The sequence below is a fragment of the Monodon monoceros genome, unplaced genomic scaffold (genome assembly GCF_005190385.1).
Source record: "Monodon monoceros isolate NGI ecotype Baffin Bay Population unplaced genomic scaffold, NGI_Narwhal_1 Super_Scaffold_8, whole genome shotgun sequence".
NCBI lineage: Eukaryota > Metazoa > Chordata > Mammalia > Artiodactyla > Monodontidae > Monodon > Monodon monoceros.
Genome location: NW_021703785.1, coordinates 316,973 through 342,723, shown reverse-complemented (window position 1 = coordinate 342,723; position 25,751 = coordinate 316,973). Strand labels below are relative to the sequence as shown.

At 61.7% G+C, this 25,751-nt stretch overlaps 2 protein-coding genes across 6 annotated transcripts in view; both read right to left on the bottom strand.

The window, feature by feature from the left end:
- Positions 1 to 8,226: 8,226 nt before the first annotated feature.
- CUNH13orf46 (chromosome unknown C13orf46 homolog) lies at positions 8,227 to 18,033 on the bottom strand. Its single transcript, XM_029210587.1, has 8 exons — positions 17,844 to 18,033; positions 13,779 to 13,830; positions 13,115 to 13,253; positions 12,978 to 13,025; positions 12,026 to 12,073; positions 10,808 to 10,875; positions 8,773 to 8,851; positions 8,227 to 8,618 (listed from the first exon to the last, which is right to left on the bottom strand). Exons 1-7 carry the CDS (start codon positions 18,031 to 18,033, stop codon positions 8,785 to 8,787), a joined length of 612 nt encoding a protein of 203 aa, XP_029066420.1. The 3' UTR covers positions 8,227 to 8,618; positions 8,773 to 8,784.
- Positions 18,034 to 21,149: 3,116 nt separating this feature from the next.
- RASA3 (RAS p21 protein activator 3) overlaps positions 21,150 to 25,751 on the bottom strand; it is an 89,272-nt gene continuing 84,670 nt past the window's right edge. For all 5 annotated transcript variants that reach the window (XM_029210175.1, XM_029210178.1, XM_029210177.1 and 2 more), the window contains 2 exons: positions 24,438 to 24,621; positions 21,150 to 22,486 (listed from right to left, as the gene is read on the bottom strand). In XM_029210175.1, the coding sequence (XP_029066008.1) occupies positions 22,411 to 22,486; positions 24,438 to 24,621 (260 nt within the window). In that variant the 3' untranslated portion in view covers positions 21,150 to 22,410. The remainder of the gene's footprint in view (positions 22,487 to 24,437; positions 24,622 to 25,751) is intronic.

The following is a 25,751-nucleotide window of genomic DNA, read 5'->3' as shown; positions in this document are numbered from 1 at the left end:
CATGACTAGGTGCCAGGAAGTGCAGGCCTGTCAGGGACCTGTTGGGGGCGATTGCGGATTCCGAGCAGCAGGGTCGGGGGGTGATACGGACCCCCGGTCCTGGGCTCCGGCCCTGCTGCCCGCTGAGCCCGTGCACATCCAGGCCGAGGCCAGATGTCTGCGTGTCACAGCCCCGAGCCGCCAGGCAGGCTGCAGGGTCCTGGCTCGGACTGCGGCCCCGGCCTCCGCGCAGACTCCAATAGACAATCGGGTCCCAAGGTGACTGCAGCAGCCCCTGGCGAGGGGCCTCCAGCTGCTCAATAAATGACCACAGGCTTCGCAGTTCAAGATTCTGCTGACTCAGCGCCTTCCCACCTGGGGCTGGGGGTCAGCCGTGGCCTCACTGGGCCCCGTGGGCTGCAAGGCTGTGTCCACCAGAGGCTCCGTGAAGGCCGGCCTCCCCTGCCAGCATTGGAGGCCAGGCCTCCGAGTCCAAATCCAGCAGTGCAGCATCTCCCAGCCTCGCCTGTCTCTGGCCCCCAACCTCCCTCTGACCAGGACCCAGTGTGTAGACTGGGCCCACCTGGATACCCTGGGACAGTCTCCCGTTGCAGGAACCCCACCTTAATCTCACCTGCCAAGTCCTTTTCACCAGTGAGGCGACGGACCCACCGGTCCCGGGGTTCGGGGCAGGGGGTCTCTGCCAGACAAGGTATCTACGTGGCCCACCCTGAGCTTTATGTTCCAGGAAAGGTGCTCTCCTCTCCCGTCTCCACATCTTAGCTCAGCCGTCCCCACTACTCAGCACCCCTTCCAAACGGCCCTCACCTGCTACCCCCTTCCCTTCTGAAAACTCAGCTTATAGCGAGGCCTTCCTGAACTCGGGGGGAGCAGCCCCCAGAACGGGGGTGGGGACACACCTGTGGGCGTGCTGGACCAGGGCCTCCATAGCCCCTCGGTGAGAGGCCTTGAGGCTGCCTCAGTTTCCCCAGCTGTGAATCGGGAACAAGCACCAGTCCTAGCCCCTACAGGAAGGCAGTGGTCAGGCCCTGACCGACCTCTCAGTCTGGAGTCCAGGTTGCCTTATATGTGCTGTGTGGCCCGGGCCAGTGTGCTGACCTCTCTGTGACCCAGGCTGTCATCTGCAAGCAGAGCTAATGGCAGTCCCTGCTCCAGACGCTTTACATGAGGACCAAATGGATCACCCGTCTGAGGTGCTCATAAGTGTTCCTCCTTGTCGGGGGAAGGAGCCCGGGTCTCAAGGAGCTGGTGTCGGGCAGGGGAGGTCCGCCGGGCATTCCTCAGGAGGAACGTTTTCACACCCTCAGCGTCAGGGTCTCCTTTCAGGCAAGTGGCTGTGTGTTCTGGACTCACCCGGGGCACCCGTGAGCCGAGGGTGCCCCAGACTCTGGGAGCAGGCCCCGCTCTGCCCCCTGGGACGTGGGGATGGCCGTGGGCCCGTGGGGCCTGCTGGAGCCTGCGGGCTGCCTGCCCCTTCCTTCTGCAGGGCCACACCCTCCCCTCAGGCCGCAGTGGAGCCCCCGCAGAGGTGGCCGGGGGCGCATGCATGGTCCCCAACCTGGACCAGCCTCTGCCCGGCCGGCTGGCCTGAAGGACCCCCCGGCGGCAACCTGGGTGGAGAGGTTGCCCTTGGGCTTGACCAGCGTGTCAATTTTCCTATTAGAACGTCCTTTCAGCGTTTCCAATTACGCCTTTAATCTCCCCTTTGAGTGGGGTCCAGGTCCCCGGAGGAGTGGCTGATTCACCACTCCGCAGGGGCAGGGCAAACAGTGAGATGAGCCCGGAACACCTAGCGGGGCCAGAAAGCCAGGAAACGCTCCCGAATTTAGTTAATTAGAGAAGTAAGAGCGCGTCACAGCCCTGGAGGCGCTGCCGGTGGCCACAGATGGGGCCCTGTGAGCAGCGAATACGTGGTGATGGGTCCTAACCCACAGAGTAATGTGTGAGAGCCGCGCCGATGGAAATGGCCGCCTGGATAAACAAGTGAGCAGGGACAAGGGCGGCCCTCCTTTCGGGAGACCTTCCATCGATAAGTAACGGGGAAAGAGGGAGGGACACAGAAAATTAGCTGGGCGAACTCACACCAGCCGAAAAGAGATCTCAGGGGCGTGAGGACGGACACCCCTTTGGAATCGCTTATGGGATCGGCGTGGCTCCCATGGCTAGTCCTCGAGTCCACAGTGCAGCCGGGTCGTTCTCTAAGGTGGGTGTCCGAGCACGGGGCGGTGCTGGACAGACAGCACCCCTGTGGCAAGCAGAACCCTCACCGGGGGAGCCGCTGGTTTAGAGGAGCTGGGCAGGTGGTCAGCTGAGCAGGTACTGAGCTGGGTGGGTAGTCAGCTGGGCAGGTAGTCAACTGGGCAGGTAGTCAGATGGGCGGGTGGTCAGGTGGGCGGGTGGTCAGATGGGTAGGTGGTCAGCTGGGCAGGTAGTCAACTGGGCAGGTAGTCAGATGGGCGGGTGGTCAGATGGGCAGGTGGTCAGATGGGCAGGTAGTCAGATGGGCGGGTGGTCAGATGGGCAGGTGGTCAGATGGGCAGGTGGTCAGATGGGTAGGTAGTTGTGAGCTGGATCCGTAGTCAACTGGGTTAAAAGTAGTAGCTAACGAATGTGGTCAGCTGGGTTAGATGGTTGGGCTAAGTAGTAAGGTGGGGTAAGCAGTGAAGGGGTTAGGTAGCCATCTGGTTGTGTAGTAAACTGGGTTAGGCTATTAGCTGGGTTAGGTGGCCTGCTGAGTTAGTTAGCTCCATGTTAACTGAGCGCCCCTGCAGGGACAGCCGGTGTCTGAGCTGTTCTCTTTGTCCTGTCCTGTCAGAGCAGCGGTTTAAGCCGGAGGCAGGAGTAGAGCTACTGCTTTAGCGGGAGGGCCACTGGGAAGGGTAGCGTGTGTCAGCAGCTGGGGCTGTGCAGGCCATCCTGGGACTAGTCAGATGACACACCGAGTGCCCCCTCACCGCCTGGCTGCTTGGTGACCTCAGTAAGACCAGGGCTGCCTCTGTAACACCCTGAACTATTTTGGTGAAAACAGAGAAGCCAGGGTTGGCACTCGAGGCCAGGTCAGCCCCTGGTTTGTGGGGAGGCAAAGGTGATGGGAGGAGGTAGGACAGGCTGGAGGTCCTGCGGCGGGTGGACGCAGCCCAGGGCTATACACGAGTGCACTATATACATGTAGTATATACACCCACGCGGAAGCCGCAGGAAGCGAAGTCAGAGTTCCTTGCTTGGAGGAGGGTCTGTGTGAACCCTAACACCGAGGGCGTCCTCCGCTCTGGACAAGCGAGAGGCAGGCTTGCTTGCAGGGCTGGGGCCGGTGACCCCAGGGCACCGACCAGGGCTTGCTTACGGGCTCCTGCCTGGTCCGGGGGGGGCGGTCAGTGGTGCAGCCTCCAGGGCCCCCGACAAACCCAGAGCCCGCAGCCAGATGGGGCCAGGGGGGCGGGTGCCACCGGTCGTCTCGAGAAGCAGGAGGTCTTTTTCCTGCCCTGTGTGGTCACCAGGCACCAGGCAGGTGGCTCCTCGAGAAGCAGGGAGCCCAGGTCTGATGGTCTGTTCCTTCACCGAAACTGATGGAGTCCAGGACAAGTGAGGGCTTGGACAGATGTGAGGGTAGCTGACGGTAGCCCGGGCAGGGCTTGAAGGAGTGTGCAGGGGTTGGGCTCCTGAAGGACCTGCTGGAGGCCAGGTGCTCCCCGGCCCGAGCACCCGCGCACACGTGGGCTCAAGGACGTCCCGGGTCTCCCGCTGGCTGCACCCCGGCGTCCACATCTGAGTCTCCAGCTTCTACATCACGGCCCCGCGGAGGGTGTCTGTGGCTGACAAGAGCAGGCCCCAAACACAGAGTCAAGCAGATGTGTGGGGGGCGGAGGTGGGGGTGGGGGTGGGGCGTCCTCCGCGGCTCTGCTACCCTGGGGGTCCTGGGTCCTTCCCCGCCGCCACAGCCCCTCGGGGGCAGCGCTGCCCCATGCTGGCTCCATGCCTGGGGAGGGACAGCACAGAGCCCCGGGCGGGGGGTGATTTGTGCTTTCCTGGCTCGCTCCCTGCTCCATAAGTCTGGGCTCTCAGCACTGACAGCTCTTCCTGCCCTTCCCAGGAACCAATGTCAGGTCTTGGGACGCTGGACGCCCCAGAGAGCAGCCCCAGCCCCAGCCCCAGCCCCGGCTCAGGCTGCTCCGCTGTGGGGTCTGGGGGTACCACTGACTCCCGAGAACTGGCATGAAGTTCTCAAAAACCTGTCCAGATACAGTCATAGCTGGAATACCAGGCAGCCCCTCACACCGACCCCAAGAGCAGACGAAACTTGTGGGTGGCAGGGCTGTCTGGGCCCCCTGGGTGGGATGTGCCCTGACACCGGCCAGGGCTCCCACCTGTGGGGCAGGACGACTGCCCGGCACCCTTGGAACCTCCGTCCCTGCCTCTGTGAACCTCAGTGCTCCTGTCTGTAGAGTGGGATCATTCCACTCCCCGGCTGGTCTCAGGCGCCATCAGAGTGGCATCCAGCTAAGCGCTGCTGTTGTCGCCCCGTGGGCGCGCTCCCCGGCTTCCGAGCACCCTGCTCCCGAACACCCTGCTCCACACAGAAGACCCTGATCCACAGTCATGCTTACCAGGACCGGAAAGACCTTTGCCCACAGACTGTCACAGCAGGCCGGGTCCATGGAGGAGACGTCCTGCGTTGTGAGCACCACACTCCTCTGAAGATGCATCCCAGGTCCATGCAGATGGAGGGGGACCGAGGGGGTCCAGCCAGACCTCGCTGGGCTTCCTGCAGCCCAGCGCACATAACTGTCTCTTTGATGTAAATGCTGAAGTCCCCCCACCCCCAGACCCTGCCCAGGACAGGGCTCCCCTCCTCTCCTGCCCTCAGGGCTGCCCCCTGCCCGCCCCTCTCCCAGGCAGCTGGTAGAGTCCGTAGGCAGGTTGCACTCTGGGAAGGGACAACTCATGGGACAGGAGGGGATGCTTTCCCACTGCACGGCCCGGGCTGGCCCTGACAAGCTCTGCATGTTGCTCTGGTGAGCCTCTCACCTCCAAAGGCCTTAGCAAGTGCCCCCCTCCCCGCGGCGGCCAGGCCGTCCTTACTCAGTTCCACCCTCCTACAAGTGGGCCCTCCATGCCGGATGTCACCAGGGACACCAGGGAGTCCAGAGAGACTCAGGGCACCTGGGGACATGGGGACACTGGAGGGATACTGGGCACAGGGGCCTCAGGATGCTGCCGTGTGAGTGACCTTTGCGCTTGTGTTTTGCTGGGTGAAGTACGTCAGGGCATCACGGGAAGCATCTATTTGGGGGGTGGGTTTCCACATGAGCCAAATGTCGTCCACCCTCGGAGGCGCCCAGGACTCTAGACAGAGGTGCAGGTCTGTTTGTCCTACAGAGCTCGTGGGGTCATGGGTCGCGAGGTCATGGTGCAGGGAGGGTCAGTGGCCAGGACACTTGACCGCCGGGCTGCGTGTAAGCTACATGCCTTGGACTGGAGGGCGCGGTGGCCATGCACACGGGGCCTGGGTCAGGCCTCACTCTGCCCAACAACAGACGGCCACCACCGCATTCACATTCTGGCTGCTTCTTCAGATGGGCCGCCGCCTGGTGAAAGGTCTGGGAGGATGACTTCCCTACTGAAAAACAGAGAGAGGCTGTGAGGGCGCCATCCCGCCACCAGGGGGCGTGCGAGGCAAGCGCGGCTGCCGTTCTAGGCGGCATCAGGGAGGGCGGGGACGCCTCTCTTTCACGTCCAAGTCCTTGGAGCAGCAGGAAAAGACCAGGAATCGACGGCAGCAGCAGCAACAGCACACGCTGGTTGGCACGTGGGCACGGCGGCCTCTGAGGGCAGCAGCCGGTGGGCGGCGCCATGCTATTGACCCTTCTCCACACGCAACACCCGGCCTTCCTGCTGCCAAATCGGGACCATAATAGGGCCCACCTTGTAGAATCAGTGAAGTGAGACTCGCCAAACGTCTTGAGGTGTCACGTGGTCACCGCTGCTCGCCGCACGCTCCCCGAGCCCCTTCCTCGCCCAGCCCGCCATCCACGTTTCACATTACTCTGCGTGCTCATTAGCAAGTGTGCACAGTGCCCTGGGAGGTGTGGCCCTGGAGCATCACTTTTCAGATGATGGAGCTCATTTTTTTTTTTTGCGGTACGCGGGCCTCTCACTGTTGTGCCCTCTCCTGTTGCGGAGCACAGGCTCCGGACGCGCAGGCTCAGCGGCCATGGCTCACGGGCCCAGCCGCTCCGCAGCATGTGGGATCTTCCCGGACCGGGGCACGAACCCGTGTGCCCTGCATCGGCAGGTGGGCTCCCAACCACTGCGCCACCAGGGAAGCCCGATGGAGCGCATTTTTGTGGGGCTGCGTGCAGATAAAGCAAGACGCACTGGACGCCCACTCTCGTTTCCCCCTTGGAATGGAAGCTCCGCGAGGCCAGGATTCGTTCAACCGTCGCCATGTCCCCGGCACTTGGAACGGTGCCTGGCACGTGGTAGGCTTTCAGCAAACTTTTACGGTGATATTGGGGAAAGGGCTTATGACGGAAGGAAAACCTGTTAAAAAAAAAAAAAAACTGGTGCAGTGTGACGCCAATTTTGTAAAAAAGCTTTATTTACCCATCTCCACATATAGCTCTCTCTACATACATCAAGAGAGAGGAAACACTCAAGAGAAATAGATGGAAATTCTAACAGTGATAATCTGGAGGTAATCTGACGAGATGACAGGCTAAATGCTTTTTGCTGGTTCCCACGTTTCCCACAGCGAAAACGCATATGTGATTTGGGGGAGAATACTATTGGGAGAAGCAAGCAGGAGGCACTGGCGTGGTGCTCTGGGGCCCAGGCAAGACAGGCGCCAGCGTGTGGCTGGCGTCCGCCAGAGGTGTCGGGGCTGTCCCTGCCCCGGGTTGGGGGGGGGCCCTGCGGCCTCTCATTCACTGGTGTCTGAGTAGCTGGGGGCCCAGCGGGGACGGAGGAGGAAGCTGGGTCAGGCGACAGGGGGCCCAGCGTCTGGTGAGCTTGCATAGGCGCCCCTGCAGGCTGAGTCGGGGGACCCTGAGGACTGGGGCCTCCGAGCAGGGGGAGGCTGGGGGGCAACCTCCCTAAATGTAAACACCCGTCTTCTGCTTGCAGGCCACAAAGGCCAGGCTGGCCCCCTGCCGAGCTCCAAGCAGCGTGATGGGCAGAAGCAGCTCCGGCCACCAGGGCGGCTCAGGCTGGAGACTCCGGCTTCCCTCCTGGTCTGACGTGAGCGCATTGAGCTGCCAACGGCGAGCTAATGGTTCTTACTGCCCTAGATTGTACAGCTTCCCTCCAGGTCGTCGGCTCTTTTTAAATCCGCAAGGCCCGCATCACGCCCTCGTCACCCCTGGGACTGGCGTGCTCCCTGGCAGGATGCAGAGGTGGGCGACGCAGGGCTGTGGTCGGGCTCCATGGGTAGCGCCTGCTCTATGGGCCTCGGCGGGCCTGGGGGGCGCCAGAGCGGAGGCCCCCAGGGCCGCGTCCACCCGCCGGGCTGGAGCCTGGCCCGTGGGCAGGAGACAGGAGCCGCCACCTCCACACCTGCAGCCGGCCCTGCAGGTTCCCATGGCGCCGCCCGGACCAGCTCCCTGCAGGCACCCCAGCCGACACGGGAGGTGAAAAGTCACCGCCAAGCCAGCCGGGTTGTGCACACGTGTGAGGCCGCCCTGCCCCCCCCCGGGGCCCCTCCATGGCCAGACAGGCGGCACGTGGCTCTGAACGAGGCCAGCTGTCCGTGGCGGCCAGAGGTGGACACGGACAGACCGAGGGCGAGGGCCGGCTGGGGGCCGGTCACCCTCCTGGCCTGCTGTGGCTGAGCCCCGGGAGCAGAGGGACCGGTAAAATGACTGCAGCCCAGACAGCCTCCTCCGGCGGACTCTCCGGAAGCTCCTCTCAGTGCCTTACTCGGGGGCCAGGTGCCGGAGCCAGGAGCTGCCACCCAGCGGGCAGGGACAGGGGGCACTTGCTCAGGAGGGTGTGCCTGGTGAGAACGCGCAAGTGTGCCTGCTGCTGGGGGCCCGTGGGCCACCGCGTCCTTAGTCTTGGGCTGAACCACAGGAATGGCCTGGGACAGGCTGCAGAGCCTCAGCTGGTTGAACAGAGGAGCCTCGAAGCCCGTCGGGTCTCCCTGGTGCGGCTCCCCGACCCCTGACGCCCCTCCCCGCTCCCACAAGCAGCATCTCCCTGCGGCTTCATCTCCTCCACGTGGCGCTCGAGGCTCCCAGTTCCAGCTGCAAGGATGCCTGCCCCTGGTGCTTGGGGACCAATGCCTGGGGTCCCACCGTGCCCTGGTGGCAGCCCTCGTTGGGGCTGAGTGCGGGGCTGCGCGACCACTGACCTGGGAGGTGTGGCCACCTGTGCCGTCCATCCCTGAGCTGCATTTCCCCCCTAACTTACATTTCACAGGACAGGGTGTGTGGAAAGAAGGGATGGGGCCCCTGGAGAGGGACAACGTCTTCCGTTCGTGCTTTACTGAGCCCTTTTTAAAGGTGGCGTCATCACTTCGCGGTGGTGGGGACGTCACACGTGGGGTGGTCACGGCACCAGGTCTGCGTGGCGTCTCTCAGGGCCGCTGGCTTCGTCCCTCGCCCCTCCCGGCCTGGCCGACCCTAGGAGACAAATGGAGACCTCGGTTAGACCCCTGGCCAGAGGGGGCAGGGCTAGGGTGGGACCCAGGAGGCGGCCTGGTCCCCGCCCCCTTTCTACTTCCTGCCCCTCCAGGCACCCACTTCGGCCCCGGGCCCATCTCTGAGCGTGAACTACCTTCTCCCGCTGCTATGAGCTCTCCTCCACCTTCTTCCTGGTGGAGTATGGGATGCAGCACACCCAGCTGGTCCCGATCCTGGAGACAGAGTGGGGCAGGGTGGGCGGGTGAGAGAGCTGCCCCCGCCCCATCCTGCCAAGGCCAGCGGGGCTCCCGGCTGGTGCAGAGCCGGGCTTTGCCCTCCCACCGCCACCCCTGTGTCTCCAGCCCAGGAGGGACCCTTTGAGCACAGCAGACCTTGAAGGTCAGCAGAGCCGAGCTGCCCTCCCTCCCCTGCCCGGCTCCGAAGAGGCGTTGCAGGTGGACGGTGCCCAGCCCAGCGTTTCCCGAGCATCGCAGCCCGTGCCTGTCCCTGTGCGTGGGCTCTGGGGGTTCCGCTTGCAACCGAGGCTCTGGGACGAGGTGGCCCCCTTCCCTTCGCAGGGACCTCCACGGCTCAGTGCCAAAGCCCTCCAGCGGGCGGCTAACGGGCTGCTAGTGCCTGGGTGCCCTAGGGTGCTGGCTGGATAGAGGCGGCTTAGCTCTGAGGGAAACTGAGGCTGCAGGTGAGCAGGGCAGACAGGTGGCCCTGCCCGGCAAATGTCCAGGCCAGGCCCCTGTGGAGCAGACCCTGTCCTGCTGGCCAAGCAACCTCCAGCAGCTGAGGCTTGGCTCCTGGGCACGGCCCGTCTGCAGGTTCTCTGGGGTGACTGAGCACGGGCGGTGGGGAGCCGGACCAAGAGGCCGAGAGGGTGGGCCTGGGCCGCCTGGCCTGGGGCAGAAAAGGAGCTGCCAGGCTGCGTCCAGTGTGGCCGAATCCATCACCAATCAAGAATTGATGAGAAAAACAGATGTCTGCTTAGGAAAGACCTTCCCATGTCAAGCATAGGTTTGGTTTAATATTTTTCTTAATTTTTAAATTAAAAAAATTTTTTATTTTGGGCCATGCCATGCAGCTTGCAGGATCTTAGTTCCCCAACCAGGTATTGAACCTGAGCCCTTGGCAGTGAAAGCGCGGATACCTAACCGCTGGACCACCAGGGAATTCCCCAAGCATAGATTTGGGGGCGTGCCGGCCAGTCCTGACATCTTGGTGAAAGCCACACGGCCGGCTGTGTGAGCAGAGATCAGGAGAGACATGGGGTGACACTTCCTAACAGGAACGCTCTCCTCCAAAACACACAACCTGGGGAAAGGCAGTAACAGCGACTGCCAAGTAAGCAAAGGGCTGTGATGCTATAAACGTTCACAGCTGGCAACCCACAATGGCCCGAAGGCCCTGTTCTCCCGCGGTGCGGATCTTCCTTTGGGGCCACGTGCTCCCATGAAGTCCCCACTGTTTCCGAGGTGGCACTCGCAGATTTAAAAGTTTTCCTCTGTGTTGGGCTATCTCACATTTTCATTTATTTTAAATGACCGCGTATCGGTTTTACAAAGTAAATAGAGAAATTTTTCTTTTAAAAACCGTGCAAGCAAATTAGCCAAGACGTTGACGTGGTTGTTAATTCCGACTCTGGTGGAAAGGGGACAAATTGCTGTTTTCTCCTTTGTGTTTCTCTGTATTGTTTAAAATACCACAGAGCCACGGCCCTGGGCGAGCGTCTCACCTGCTCCCAGGCGCTCGCAGCCTCACAATCTCTACCCACAGGGTGGAGGCGGTCAGGACAAACGTCTCCCGCCCCCGGTCCCGGGTCCCTCTACCCTGCTGAGCCAGCAGCCACGTGTGACGGGTCCCCCCACTGCCTGCCGGACCAAGGGCTGCGACCTCGGAGCTGCACAGAGAGGAGACCCTCCCACTCTCACCCCCTCTTCTTCTTCCCACCTTTCCCTCCCTCCTACTCTGGCCCTTTTCTTGGCTGACAGGGTGGGGAGAGGGGTCTAGCTAGGGGTGAGGTGGGACTCATGGGGATCCTGCCTCACCCCTCTAGCTGCAGTAAACGCCTGGGTCTCTGCGTGTGCCCAGGAGGAATCAAAAGCCCGGGGCTCGCTCTGCCCACCAGAAACCCTGATGGAGGAAAAGCCTCCCACCTTCCTCAGTGTGAACCCCTCACTCACTCGTCCTCTGACAAATCCCCCATGTCCGTCTGGGACCGCTTCTCTTCTTTCATGGCACATGTGATCACCTGTGGGATGTGGTGGGAGTAGTTGAGGGGACAGGCGAGGGGGTCATGACAGGGACCAGGGCCGGACCTGCTGAACCTGCCCAAGGACGAGGTGGGGCGTGGAGACTGCACTGAGCATCCTCCCACAAGACGGGGCACCGTCAAGTGGGAATTTCTAACTAGGGGACCCTGACGAAGGAACTGTGCCTGGATGTGAGCTACCATGACCCCTGGACTGTAGGTCAGAAGACCTGGACCCTAAGTCCCAGCTCTGCCCCTGACTGATTCTTCATGAGTCCTTGAAGCCTGTGGTGCCCCGAGGTAGCCTTGTGTGTGGAGGCGGTCAATAACCAGCTCTCTTCATCGTACAGCATGTTCTGAGGGCAGATATAGAAGGTGCGATCTGGAAAAAAAGCAACCCCCGGGTAGGGGCTTACATTTGCCAGGAGAGAATTTCAAAAAACTTCCAAAGAGATGGCTGCTCACTATAGCAGAGAAATGGAGAATATTTGTGTTGGAAAGGCCCAATCAGGCCATGGGGTTAACCACTTCCTTTTACAGAAAATGGTGATGATGGCGGTGATGATGGTGATGGTGGTGATGATGGTGAAGACGTGATGATGGTGACGATGATGGTGGTGGTGATGATGGTGATGGTGGTGGTGGTGGTGAAGATGATATCTAATGCTGGGACTTCCTGGGTACCAGGCTGTGTTCTGAGGGTGTCACAAAACAACGCTGGACTGTGGGTGCTACTAAGATCCCCATTTTGCAGGTGAGAAAACTGAGGCATGGAGAGGTATGGTGACTTGTTTGAGCATTCACTGGAGAGCTGTGGAGGCTGGGTCTCCCAGCTCCTCAGCTTGTGCCCTTTCACCACCCCAGCACAATCTCACAAGAGGTTCTCAGGGCCCCTGGGTACCTCGAGGGTTGACCCAGGCCCTGGAATCTATGGAGGTGCAGGAATGTGTGTGGGTTGGCGTGAGGGAAAATGAGAAAGAAGCGAGGTGCTCTCTGGTCCCCTGGCCAGTCTCCAAACCCTGGGGCCCCATCTCTGCCTCAGCCTCCAGCACACCCATGCCCGGGGCAAGCTCCTGGGAATGCCGCATGGCTCCAAGCAAGGCGTTTCCCGGTGGGTGGTTTGGCTTTGTGAACTTTGGGTTTTTTTTACCTCCTCTGATCCGTCTCCCAGATCAACCTCCACAAACACAGATGGCTTCTGTGGATGGAAACCAAAGAGGCGTGGATGGTGGGCTTGGGTGAGCCAGGAAGGCACACAGATTCCTGGGAGGGAGCGTGGGCTCTGGGCCAGTGGTGGCCAGGGTCTGGGCGTTACACTGAGCCCACCAGACACTGGCAGTGTGTGGTGGGACCTGCTGACACTGGTTGGTAAGGTGCCCTCTGGCACAGGGAGAGGAGGGATGTGGCCTCCCAACCCTCCCTGCTCACCTCCCATCAGGTCCCTGAGAACTCAGAGGGTCTCCCCCGGCTTTGCCCCCTGAGAATCAGGGCCGGTGATGCCCAGAGCTGGGTGGACCCTCCAGGCCCACTGCAGGCCTGCTCATCTGGGCAGCGCCTGAGCTCTGCCTCTGCAGACCCCCTGCCCCACTGCCCGAGCTGCAGAGACACACAGTGAGCTGGGAAGGCCTGGGGGGCTCAGGTGCAGCGGCCCCCAGGTCTCTGACCAGGCACCTTGGCTTCGCCCAGTGGTAGCAGTTTAGTCAACAATGGGAGAAGTGTTTTGGGGAGTGGAGGGGACCCCAGGGGCCCTGGATGCAGGCCAAGCCCAGCTCCCCTCCACCCCTGCACGCGGATGGGGAAGGGGAAGGAAAGCCTCTCTTGGACAGGGTCCTGTGAGCACTGCTGCCCCTGGGCTGCGGCGGGCCGGGGCTGGGGCTCCCTGACAAGGGCAAGCTGAGGGTCACCTCCTGTCGGGGCCCCCGCTCCCTCAGCAGCTGTGCTGTTTGGCAAGCCGGGGTTAAGGTGCCCTGGCGCCAGCCAGGAGCACAGACTGGGCACTGAGGCAGCTCAGGCGGGGCCTGGTGCTGCCCGCGCGTCCTCGGCAGGACTGTGCCTGACAGGCCTCCCCTCTGACTTCTGTTACTAAAGTGAAGAGCTCTTGCCTCTTTTTCCAGGAGGTCACCCAGCTGTACGGACTCTGGCTCCCCTTCCTGTAAGAAGACACCGAACGGATAAACAGAGGCAGGACTCCAACGCGCAGGGCCGGCAGCGCGTGCACGTGAAAGGACCACGGCCTGACCTCGGCCTCCAGGGCGCGCTTGTCTGCGCCCTCCCTGCCGTCCGGCTCCTCCTGGCCGCTGGCCTCGGGCTCCGCCTCCTTCCAACGCCCCCGCACCTGCCCAGCGGCGTCCTGGCGCTGCTCCTCCGGGCTTGCCTGGCTGCAGCGGGTGCAAGCGGGACTTTGAGACGACACCTTCCTCCCTCCTGGGCACCGGCGCCCCTGGGTCAGCAGGGCGGGGCTGGCGGGTGGTGGGCGAGGCAGACCCGGGTAGAGGGGTGGGCAGAGCGGAGAAGGACGTGGCAGTGCTGCTGAGCTGACCTCCCTGAGGAGCCGTCACCCCGACCTGCCCCAACACAAGGGACGCCGGCAGCCCTGGCAGGCTCTCGGGCAAGATGCCTTCTGCCCGGGGATCCGAGGGGGAAGGTCTGCAGCGATAGGCGCCGGCCCCAAGATGCTGGGACGGGGGGATGCTGGTAGGGGGCTGCTTGAGGCCCTGCGAACCCCCTGGGTCACCGACCCCCGACCCTCCCGTCTGAGCCTCGAGGTCTTCTCCGGACGCCCTGGCCTTCCTCAGCACCCCCTCCCCCCGCCAGGTCTTAACGCTGGCGCCCACTCCCACCCCGGCCTGCAGTGTTCTGCACACGTCTCTGCACAGCTGCCTCCGCTGGACAAGGCCACTCACCAGTGGGCATCTTCCGTGTCGCTTCTGAGGTCCTTCCCATGACCTTCAGGCTCTGAGGAGGAAGCAGCGGGTCTGTCGTCAGCCTGCGAGGATGCTGACGGGCCACCTGTGGGGTGTGGGCGCTGCCGCCCCAGTTCTGACCGGCGTTCTCACGCATCCCCGGCCCAGGAGGCCGCCCGCCCCGACTCTTCACATCAGCCCTCTGCAGGCCGGTGCAGGCCGTCGAAGGCCCCCTGCCCCCAACAGGTTCCCCGCAGCGCCTCTGCCCGCTCCGTGGCACGCGGCGGGAGGCCTTGGCGTTGCCTCTACTGTCACTGTGCCAGGCGCAGGGACCCCTTGCGTCCTCCTGGTGGCAGCAGGTGGGGTTGGAAGCAGCAGGAGCTGAGGGCCAGTGTGGGGCGGCGACCCAGCCCCGGAGGTGAGATCTGAACCACACCACACCCTCCAGGACGCTCCTCCTGGCTCCTCTGAGGGGCGTTGCCAGCGGTGGGAGTCCTCTGGCTGGGAAAGGTCTTTGTCAGGTGAGGAGAAAGGGGCACAGGATCCAGACGCGGGCTCATGCATGGAGCAGTTGTCAGTAAACTATTATGGGAAGCTGCATTTTGGTGACCTCGGCGAGACAGCGTGAGCCTTGTGAGCTGTGAGCTCTGAGCAGGACACTGGGGTTTCCTGGTGAAACGCAGGCTTCTGCTTCTCGCAGGTCGCAGACCTCAAGGGGGTTTCCTATCCCTTTGGGACCTAAGAGAAGGCCCCCGAGGGAGGGGTCTTGAGGTCGCAGATGCTCCAGGTCCCCTTTCTGTGCAGTCACCTCTGAGCCCAAGATGCCTGAGATGACGGTCCCCATAGCTGCTCCAGACTCTCCCCAGAGCGGCCTGGTTTCCACCCCACAGCCTGACACACAGCCTGGACCCCTGGCCCCGATGAAAACACCGCCCCAGGGAGACTCCAAGCTTTAAATAATGTTTTTGACAGGAGACCCAGCAGGATGACTCTGCAAGCCGCTATCCCGGAGGACTTCCTACAGAATTTGGTGGCCAGATCAGCTACTCGGGATCCTTTCAGCTCACAGGCCTCGGGGCCGGGGATACCTGCTGGACAGAGGGGGTGAGGGCCCGGCTCCGGCAGGTGCCCTGCTTTCTGTTCCTGCTTTTTCGCTGGTCCTCGCTGTCTTGCATGCTGTCCCTCCCCTGGACCGTGTCCCCCGACCCCTGCCGTCCTCCAGCGCCATCCTTCATGGGGACCTGGGCCCCCTGCCCAGTGTTAAGCAACTTTCCTTGGAGGGAGCTTTCCGTCACGCCCATTCTCCCCGGCACTTGGCCCCCGCCCTGGGCGGGGTCGTCCGCACACTTTCCTTGTCTCTGGTCTGAGTTCCCTGTGGGTGAGAATTAGGTGCTGTGCATCCTCTTCGCACACGGGCTCCGGGACGTCTGCTGACCTGCGGCTGTGCCGCCATCCCCAGGCTGGCCCTGGCCACCTAGAAACAAAGCCCTGAAGGCCAAGGCTGAGGCGACCTTGGGTCTTCAGAGACTATTTCAGAACTTGGCAGCTCTCAGCAGGAAGGGCGCTGCGTCGACCTCAGATGGAAGGGCCCGGATGGTTCGGCTCAGTGGTTTTCTGGCAGCGATCTACGGTGGGCTTCTTCCAGAAAATCTTCAGCAGCCCCTACGTGTGTGCACACGTGTGTGCTTGTGCATGTCTGTGTATGTGTGCAAGTGTGTCCGTTTTTAGAAGACACAGGGCCGCTCCAGATACATCTTCAAACCTGCTCCTTCCTGTAACGTGTATTTGGCAGGAAGGAAAGAATCAGTAAAAAGAGAGCCTGGTTTTTCTTTGCTCCAAAGCAGCTGTGGAATGAGAAACACACACCTGCCCCCAGTGCCTCGTTATCATAAAGTAAAAATATCAGTGTGTTCGCGGGTTCCCCCTTTGTCCGCTTTCTAAGAAAGGCCCTGCTTTCTTCGGGGTTCTGGGCGCACCTGCAGGGCTCAGCCCGTAAGGCTCCAGGCTGGGCTCGTGCGTGGCTCCGGGAGGAGTAGCAGGCCGGGCAGAAGCTGCCCCCGCACGCGAAGAGACTATTTCCTTTGCTGCCTTTCTTCAGCTGGCCTCCAAGTGATCGCCAAACCACTCACAGGTCACTGTCTGGACCGCGAGCCGCCCGCGGAAGTCGGGGTTCGCGCCGGTGGGAGCGGAGGGCGGGACAGGCGCGGGCCGGGGCGGGGCCGACACGGGCGGGAACCCGCTGCACGACCGGCCTGACGCTACCTCGCGGCCAGGGCGCCCCTCGCCCCCTCCTCCACCTTGCGGATTTCAGCAGGCCCAGTTCGCCGATGCCTGGAGCCCCTCCGGGGAACAGCCCCCTCCTTGCCCTGGACGCACCCCTGCAGTGGGGGCGTCGTTGGGGCGCCTGGCCCGGAGGCTCTGCGGCAGCGAGGCCGGCGGCTGCGGTCTGGCGTCCCAGGCAAAGGCTCAGGGCCCGGGCGCGAGCTCAGCCGTGGATCCGCGGGTTCGCGCGGACCCTCCGTGCGCGGACTCCTCTCCCGCCCGGCTGGGGGGCGTGTCCCACAGGCGCTCGGCCCCGCCTCCTGCGTCCACGTCACCTTGGCGCTTGCGGGCCCGGCGGCACCAGCCTCCTGGCTCTTGCTTCCAAGTGTGAGCGCCCAGGCCTGGCGGGTGCCCCGCCCTCACTCGGGAGGCCGCACCTCGTCTCATTTTACCATGTAGACAGCGAGCTGTGTTCCGCGTGGCTCCGGCTCCGGGCGGCGCATCCCCTCCATGCTGTCCGGGAGCGCCACCGGGCCTGGCGCCTGGGGCGGGTGTGTGCACGGCGGCCGGCAGTGCAGCGCTCGGTGCGTCCCTGCCCTCCATCCTGCCTCGGCAAACCCATCGGTGCTGGGTGGGAAGGTCCGTGGCCGGCACTACTGGGGACACACTGTGGCTACTTGCAATATTTCCTGAGCAGGTTATAGGTTGGTTTCCTCTCTGGGGAGCTCGGCCCTCCCGAGAGCCTGAGAAGGAGTGGCTGTAATCGGACTTTTTTTTTTTTTTTTTTTTGCGGTACGCGGGCCTCTCACTGTTGTGGCCCCTCCCGTTGCGGAGCACAGGCTCCGGATGCGCAGGCTCAGCGGCCTTGGCTCACGGGCCAGCCGCTCCGCGGCATGTGGGATCTTCCCGGACCGGGGCACGAACCCGTGTCACCTGCATTGGCAGGCGGACTCTCACTGCGCCAGCAGGGAAGCCCTGTGCTTGGACTTTTATCGGTCGGAGGTAGTGGAGATGCAGCGGCCCCTGTGCTGTGACCGCCGGCTCCCCCTTCCCCTCCTCCTCCAGAGATAACACAGCTTTGGATTTTTAAGCTGAGAGAAGAACAAATATTTTTATACAATGACCTCTTAAAATCGCTCCTAGGGCTTGAACAAGCAAACCGCATTTCCCGCCTACCGTGTTTTGTTTCCTAAGAGAGTCACTTAGACTTCCTACACGACAGTCTTAGCAAAGGGCACTTGCTGGTGTGAACCACAACTGCTGGGGTCCTGCCGACGACTGGCAGTCACCCCGTCTCTCCGCCAACTCGGGCCCGCTGCCCTGGGGTAGCTGACCTTCCAGGGGCAGGTCCACATAAGGACCAGGGCGTTTCGGGCACCCGTCCCCACTTCGGCCACACCATGGCCCGCTCGCAGGGTCAGAAACATGTGGGACACGTGGCTGACACAAGGTGTAAGTGTGCACACTTTACAACGTAAAGGCCACATTAGCGACGAGCAGACGGGCGGCCCCCAGCCCCGTGGGTTCACTGCTGCCCCTGGCTGCGAGGGCCCTGGCTCTGGCAGCGGGACTGGGGCTCACCCCAGGGCCTCCTCATAAACCTGAGACACTTCCCGTGCTGGACCCCGGGGTGTCCCCACACAGTCCCAGGCTGGCTCTGCCCCCTCAGACCTCAGTGCCCGACACGCCCCACCCTGGCCTTTAGGATCTTAGGCAGGGGCAGTGGGTCCGGGGTGGGGGGTGGGTGTGTGGCCCTCGCTGGCCCGGGGAGAGCAGTCTGCCCCGCCCTGCCCCCGGCCCTACCTAGCTCCTTGCACAGCGTCTTGATGCAGCTCGGGGGGTCCCCTTTCTGGTGCAGGCCGCCCACACATCGGCTTCTCTGGAGCTCAGCCATCCCGCTGGCCGCCTTGAGGTGTCCGGGGCTCACGGCCGAGGGAGGGGCCCCGGGGCCCAGCTGGTGCCTCCTGTGTGCGGCCGTGGTGTCCTTCTCCATCCTCCCTGCCTTCGGGCCACGGGAAAGAAGAAGGACGCTGGCTCTCATGCAGCCCTCAGACGGAGCGCATGGCTTCCACCCCCTCCACGGGGAGCTGCCCTTGTGTTCCTGGGCCCCGTTGCTAGGTGGCCCCTGTGACATCACTGCAGAGGCAGAGGCCAGCCTGCTGGCCCTTCCCGCGGCCCTAGGTCGGAGTGGCCTCCTCCCAGGGCCTCCTGCCTCTCAGCAGAGACGGCAAAGGGCCAGGCGGCCAGGGGCCTTCATGCGGCTCTGCAGGCGCTTCTGGTGTTGGGTCTGCTGAGCCTTCAGGCGAATCTCTCGATTCCTAGCAGGGACGAAGGACTCGGAGGTCGCAGCGGGGAGTCCACTTGGCGGCCTGGGCCCTGGGTGGCGTCCTGCGTCCTCCCCCTCCAGACGAGGGGAGATTCACGCAAACGCAGCTTCGGAGGGCAGCCGTCTGCAGACAGGTACCTCTGACTGTGCCGAGGAAACCCTTCTCTGCGTTTTCAGTTGAGCTGTTTGCTGACACTGCCGTGACCAAAGGCTCGCTCGGGCGGCTTCCACAGTAGACATTCGCTTTCTGGGTCAGGAGCCTGGAGGTCTGAGGTCCAGGCGTGGGTAGGGCTGGCCTCCTGAGGCTGCTCTCCTCGGTGTGTAGATGCCCGTCTCCTCCCTGTGTCCTCACGGGGTCGTCCTCTGTGCGTGTCTGTGTCCTGACCTCCTCTTCTTAAAAGGACAGCAGTCAGACTGGATCAGGGCCACCCTAGTGACCTCATATAACCTTAATCACCTCTTTAAAGGCTCATCTCCAAAGGCAGTCACTTTCTAAGGTCCTGGGGACCAGGACTTCACACATGAATTTTGGGGTGACACAGTTCAGCCTATAACACAGCCTAACAGAAAGTTTCTGATAATCTATTCAACACAATTTTTTCTTCTCACCTGGGACCACGGGGGAAAATCAGAGCAGGTGTTTCCTGAGGACCCAGCCGACAGCACTAGGTGTGTCGTAATGTTCCGAATGAAGTACAAGTGACGAACTCCCTTTTTCCACGTGCACTTCCATTCCCTAAACAAGCTCACGGCATCTAAGCTCCCGGGAGCCCTCGGGTCCGCCAGCCGGGGGCCGGTGCAGGGGCCGCCCTGGAGGCTGCTCGGAGGCTCTGTGCCTCGGGGGGACACGGATAGAGGCGGGCAGCTGAACCAGCTCCCTCTTGGGGTAACAGGTGGGCTGGAGAAAGTCAGTGGGCACAGACTGGGGTCGCAAAAGATTGGGGTCCTCGGAGTGGGGCTTTGGGTCCTCATTCTCCCAGGTGTTCTCTTTTCAGTCCTCCCACATACCCCGACATGGGCAGAGCTCGTTATCTGCCCCCGCCAGCCCCAACTCTCTCCGCTGGGCCTGGTCCTGCGTGTGAATCTGTGTTGCGCAGGCCCTTGGGAGCCGCCCTGCGGCCCTGCCATGGACGCTCGTGTTCGGGGCGTCTGAACCCCTTGGCCCCCACCCAGAGCAGACAGGGGGAGCCGGAGAGCAGCAGAACAGCACTTTCCTCCCCAGTCCACGTGCACCTGGGAAGGACGCTCATCACTACTGTCCTCGGTTCAGGGCTGCGGCACCCCTGAAGGCCTGACCCGGCTTCCCCAGAGCCAGATCCCACCCCTCCCCCCACGACTCTCTCACACCAGGCGGCCGAGCGACTGGGGCTGGAAGTAAAAAGACAACTGAGTGGAAACCAAATGGAGAAAAGACAGGAGAAAGGAGAAGAGGCATTTTTCCCCGGGGGGCGGGGCGCGTCCCCCATGTTGTGCACCCAGCTCCTTCCCCCCCTTTCGGAGGGGAGCAGCCATATCTGCTCAACGGCACTGAGCTCCCTCTGTCTCCCCTCGGGCCACCGGCCTCCTGTCCCCGCTCCCTCAGGACACTGACCTGTGTCTGGCCCTCGAGCACACACCCCGCTGCTGAGCCCTCGGAGACGCGAGGGGCCCTGCCTTTCCCACCCTCCTTGAGCTTGACGCCGTCTCTGTCCGCCCTGAGGTCCCCATGGCCCTCACAGGGCCCCCACTCCACACCTTTCCATCCCAGAAGCATTGTGGTTTCCAGCACAACCCAAAGCCCCACAACTGGACCTCACCTGCCACCAGAGGGACCTCACCTGTCATCCAAGGAGCCTCACCTGTCGTCCTGGGGGCCTCACCTATCATCATAGGGACCTCACCTGTCGTCAGAGGGGCCTCATCTGTCATCAGGGGATCCCACCCATCATTAAGGGGGACCTCACCTGTCATCAGAGGGGCCTCATCTGTCATCAGGGGATCCCACCTGTCGTCAAATGGACATCTCCTGTCATCAGGGGTACCACACCTGTTGTCAGAGGTAACTCACCTGTCGTCAGGGGGACCACAGCTGTCATCAGGGGGATCACACCTGTCATCAGAGGGACCTCACCTGTCGTCAGAGGGGCCACACCTGTCATCAGGGGGACCTCATCTGTCGTCAGAGGACAAAATGTGTTGTCAGAGTGATCCCACCTGTCGTCAAAGGGACCTCACCTGTCATCAGGGGGACCACACCTGTCATCAGGGGGATCACACCTGTCATCAGAGGGACCTCACCTGTCGTTAGGGGGACCCCACCTGTCGTCAGGGGAATCTTACCTGTTGTCAGGGGACCAAACCTGTTGTCAGGTGGATCCCACATGTCGTCAAAGGGACCTCACCTATCGTCAGGGTGATCACCCTGTCGCTAGGGGGACCTCACCTGTCACCATGGGTACCACACCTGTCGCTAGGGGGACCTCACCTGTCACCATGGGTACCACATCTGTCATCAGGGGGATCACACCTGTCGCTAGCGGGAACCACACCTGTTGCTAGGGGGACCTCACCTGTCATAGAGGACCTCACCTGTCATCAGGGGGATCACACTTGTTGTAAGGGGGACCTGTCCTATCATCAGGGGGACACCCTCTATCATCAGAGGGACCACATTTGTTGTCAAGGTACCTCACCTGTCATCACAGGTATGTCACCCAGCTCCCTCCTGCCCCACTCCACCACACACCCCCATCTCCACGTGTGCATTATCAGTGGGCGCTCATGTGAAACCAAGCCAGTCTCAGAAAGAATAAAAGGTCTGTTTTAATTGGCCAGTAAAATACATCCCAAATCATTAGTATCTTATAAACAGAAACATTAAGTTACAAATCCATATTAAAAACTGCAGTTTGGAGCAGCCTCAGAGCTGCGTATACGGAGCTTTTTTTTTTGCAACATTTTCCTCCACCATTTTTGCGACAACAGGCAATGTTACCATCTGCCATCTAGATCTCGAGTCTGAACAACAGCCGAGGCCTTCGGGGGAGTCAGCAGAAGCTCGTCAGGACCCCCAGCCCCAAAAGCACAGCAGCCCTGGCAGCCCCCAGGGCCTCAGAGACGGCGAGCTCTGCCGCTGGCCTGGCGTCCGCTCCCAAGCCTCCCAGTGCGGGCCCAGGTTTCCCCCTGCCTCCCTCCCTGTTCTCTCTCGGGGACCTGCACTTGGCTGCCATGAGACACAACCACTCCCTTTTCTGTCGTCTAGAGGCACATAGAGGCCTGGATGTTCTGAGTTACTTTATATCAAAGAGCTAATTAAAAACAGTCCTTTAAAAACATTAAGAAAAACAGCTTGAAAATAATGCACATTTCTATTTTTACAACCTTCCCCAAACTCCCACCAGGGTGGCAAACGTGGATTCTACTTTTAGCCCCACTGACAGCAAACAACACAACTTCGCTTGACGTGGCGGCTGCGTGGATGCGTATCAGCAGCAGGCAGGGGGGCTCCCACCCCGGGAACGAAGGCTGGGACCCCTAGGAAATCTCTCTGCAAAAGGACCCCCTGTCCCCAAAGAGCGAGGGCATCCTCAAACTGGGATCTCCGTGCGGTTCCGACCCTCTGGCCAGGACCGATACAAATGTCAAAAGCTGAAGCCAGGAGGCTGCGTGCTGGTGGCCGCCTGGACGTCTGGCTCACAGGAGAAGAATAACGCTCACAACACCCCCCGCTGAGTCGAAGCAGAACGTTAGTGCCGGAGGCTCCACGGCGCGGGCGCCACAGACCAGCAGAGACAAACGTGCACGCGGCGCAGGGCACACGCTCCGCAGGCCGCAGTGTCGCTGGCACCCTGTTCCCGAAAGGCCAGCTCAGGTTGCCTGCCACTGGCGTGATCAAGTGCACAGCCACCCGGAAATGGCCCGGGAGCCTCAGAAGTTCACAAGCTCGACCCCTGTCGGCTTGCAAGCTGAGGAGCTGCCCTCTGGTCCGGTGTTCTCTCCTTCCTGGACACGGGCTCACCCGGTGCAGCTCAGGGCACCATCCTGGGACAGGGGGTCCCGCGGGCTTCACATGGAATGGGCGGGGGTCTCAGACTGCTGCCTGATGTAGCTTTGGAAGCTCTTGTCTCCGATGGGGTGCTCCCTGCGGGGGTGTAGAGAGAGCAGCGTGAGCGTGGGCCGCCCTGTGGCTGGTGCGCCTCTGAACTGCCATCGCCTGTTTTGTTTAATTTTTATTGGGGCAGAATTGCTTTAAAATGGTGTGTTAGTTGCTGCTGTATAACAAAGTGAATCAGCTATGCACATACATATATCCCCACAGCCCCTCCCTCTTGCGCCTCCCTCCCACCCTCCCTATCCCACCCCTCTAGGTGGTCACAAAGCACCAAGCTGATCTCCCTGTGCTATGTGCCTGCTTCCCACTAGCCATCTATTTTACATTTGGGAGTGTATATATGTCCATGCCACTCTCTCACTTCGTCCCAGCTTACCCTTCCCCCTCCCTGTGGCCTCAAGTCCATTCTCTACGTCTGCATCTTTATTCTTCCTGTCCTGCCCCTAGGTTCTTCAGAACCGTTTTTTTTTTTTTAAGATACCATATATGTGTGTTAGCATATGGTATTGTTTTTCTCTTTCTGACTTACTTCACTCTGTATGACAGACTCTAGGTCCATCCACCTCACTACAGATAACTCAATTTCATTTCTTCTTATGGCTGAGTAATATTCCATTGTATATATGTGCCACACCTTCTTTATCCATTCGTCTGTCGATGGACATGTAGGTTGCTTCCATGCCATGGCTATTGTAAATAGAGCTGCAGTGAACATTGTGGTACATGACCCTTTTGAATTACGGTTTTCTCAGGGTATACGCCCAGTAGTGGGATTGCTGGGTCGTATGGTAGTTCTATTTGTAGGTTTTTAAGGAACCTCCACACTGTTCTCCATAGCGGCTGTATCGATTCACATTCCCACCAACAGTGCAGGAGGGTTCCCTTTTCGCCACACCCTCTCCCGCATGTATTGTTTGTAGATTTTCTGACGGTGGCCGTTCTGACCGCTGTGAGGTGGTACCTCACTGTAGTGGTGAGATCTGCATCTCTCTAATGATTAGTGACGCTGAGCATCCTTTCCTGTGGGTTTTGTTCTCATCACCTTCCCTACCTTTCCTTGTGATGTGTGTTCATCGTAATACATATGAGAGGTATGGACTAGCAAAGGAAGAAGTTAGCCCAAAACTGCCTGCGGAAGCACAGCCCGTGACCCCGGTCTCAACGTGCGGGGCGCGTGTTCATGCGCGGGGAGACCGTGGCCTCCTGGAGTGGGCACAGTGGCGCTGTGCCCTGTTAGCTGATAGACGCTGGCACAGCCGTGAGTCACGGGCTCTGCCGTGTTTAAGAAAAGGCGTTTTTAGACGGTCGACGTGGGTTCTGACAGACGGTGTTAAAGGGTCTAGAATGTGATGTGAACGTCTGTGGGGCCGGCAGCAGGCACGGTCGGCATCCCTAGGGGTGCTGGGCACCCTTGCAGCCTGGCCAGAGTCGGGGTCTCTCCCAGAGCCCCCTTCCCTTCCCAGACCCAAGCCACGTCTTCCCTGGAAGGAAGCAGCCAGCAGGGAGGGGGCTGGGCCCACGCAGGGCTCCCGCCTCAGGTGTCGGGGCGGGCTCTGCCGTGGGTCCGTGGGCTCCAAGTGCTCATAGGCTCTCGTCACCCACACCCTTCGTGCAGGAGGAGGGCGCCGCCTGGTCGCCTGCCCGGAGCCGGAGCTGCAGCCCCTGGCACAGAGCACGGGTGGCCTGGCTGCGCCTGCCCCTCTGCGGCCGACCCCTCCCTCCCAGGATGCGGGGTGGGGGGGGGGTCCAGAGCCAGCCCGGAGAGGCAAAACATGCTTCCCAGGGGCAGGGCCGCTGGCCCACGATGGAAGCCTAATTTCACAAGCACATGGGTCGCGAGGCAGGAGCAGGAGGCGCCTCCGGGGACCCGGTGCAGAGGGCGCTGGGGGTGAAGCCAGATGGGGGCCCGCCGTGCCCCACAGGCAGGCAGCCCGAGGCGGTCCCTCCCCAGCTCCCCACGCCTCCAAGACCCCGGACTCACTGGCTCCCGTACTTGGTCCTCTTGAACTTGTCCCTTCTGTGCTGGGCGTGCTCCAGCTCCAGGGCCCCGACCCCGGTGATGACCTGCTTCAGCGTCTTGTAGGTCTCCTGGGGGTCGTCGATGACGAACGTGGAGTACTCCTCGCGCTCTGGACCGTCGTACACAGACCTGCTCCCGCAGGCCTCTGCAGCGTCGGGGGCAGGGACCGAGGTCAGCTTGGGGCGAGCGGACAGGCTGCCCCCCGAGCGCACGGGAAGGGCCGACCGCTCACGCAAACGCACACGAAACAGGAACCGCTAAGAGTGGGGCTGACCCTGAACCCCGAAGAAGCCTGTGGCGCCGGAACCACAGACCCGAGGGTCCAACGCCGAGCACCAGGGCCCAACCCCTCTGCAGGGTGACCGGGCTCTGTGCAGCCTGGCCCAGGCTCCCAGATGGCTGCTCCTGGGACGTGCCACGGCAGGGACCTGCAGGGTGCAGGGCGGACAAGAAGCCATCCTCTCGGCCGTCACCTGTCGGCCAGTCTGTGCTAGCAGCTTCTTAGGGCCTCCATCGCCCCACCTGCTCAACAGGTACCTTTCTCATCCGACCACCTCACTCCTGCTGAAGACCACGCTGTGGCCTCCGGGCCCCCCACCTGCCTACAAACACCCGAGCTGAGCCCTGCACTCCAGGGCCACAGAGAGACCGGTGCCCGGCCCAGGTGAGCTGGCATCAGGCCCCTTCGGCACAGCCTGTGATGTGCTGCTGGCTCACCGTCACGGAAAGATTTACTGCCTTCACTCCCAACTCAAGGGAAACCTCTTAATTCTTACTGAAAAACCACAAGTCTGTGCAAAGGGAACCTGGGAAGATTCAAAATTTCAAAGGAAATGGGAACATGATGTGAGAAAGATATGAGGGTTGCGCACGCGAGGGATAAAGGGGCAGAGACGCGGGCGGGAGCGCCCAGGGCGCGGTGAGCCGCACCGGTGAGTCCCTGGAGCCCGGCTGCCCGCACGTCCCCCCGAGTCCCCTCTGGCTGTGCCTGCTCGGCCTTGAGCGAGCCCCTCAGGCTCCCGAGCCGCAGTGAGCCCTGGGGACAGGGCAGCTTAGGAGAAGGATGGGAATCACCGAAGGACCACGATCCCACGCGGGGGGACGGGCGGTGGCGGGGTCGGGACACAGGCAGGGACGCCCGGCTGCCTCAGCTCGGGGGCTGCGTGAACCGCTTCACAGGGGTTGTTCCACGCGGCCCCTGGGCCAGCCTGGCGGGTGGGGCCCGTCACTGCCGTTTCCCAGAGGAGGGGGCTGTGTGCCCAGCTGGTCTCGCAG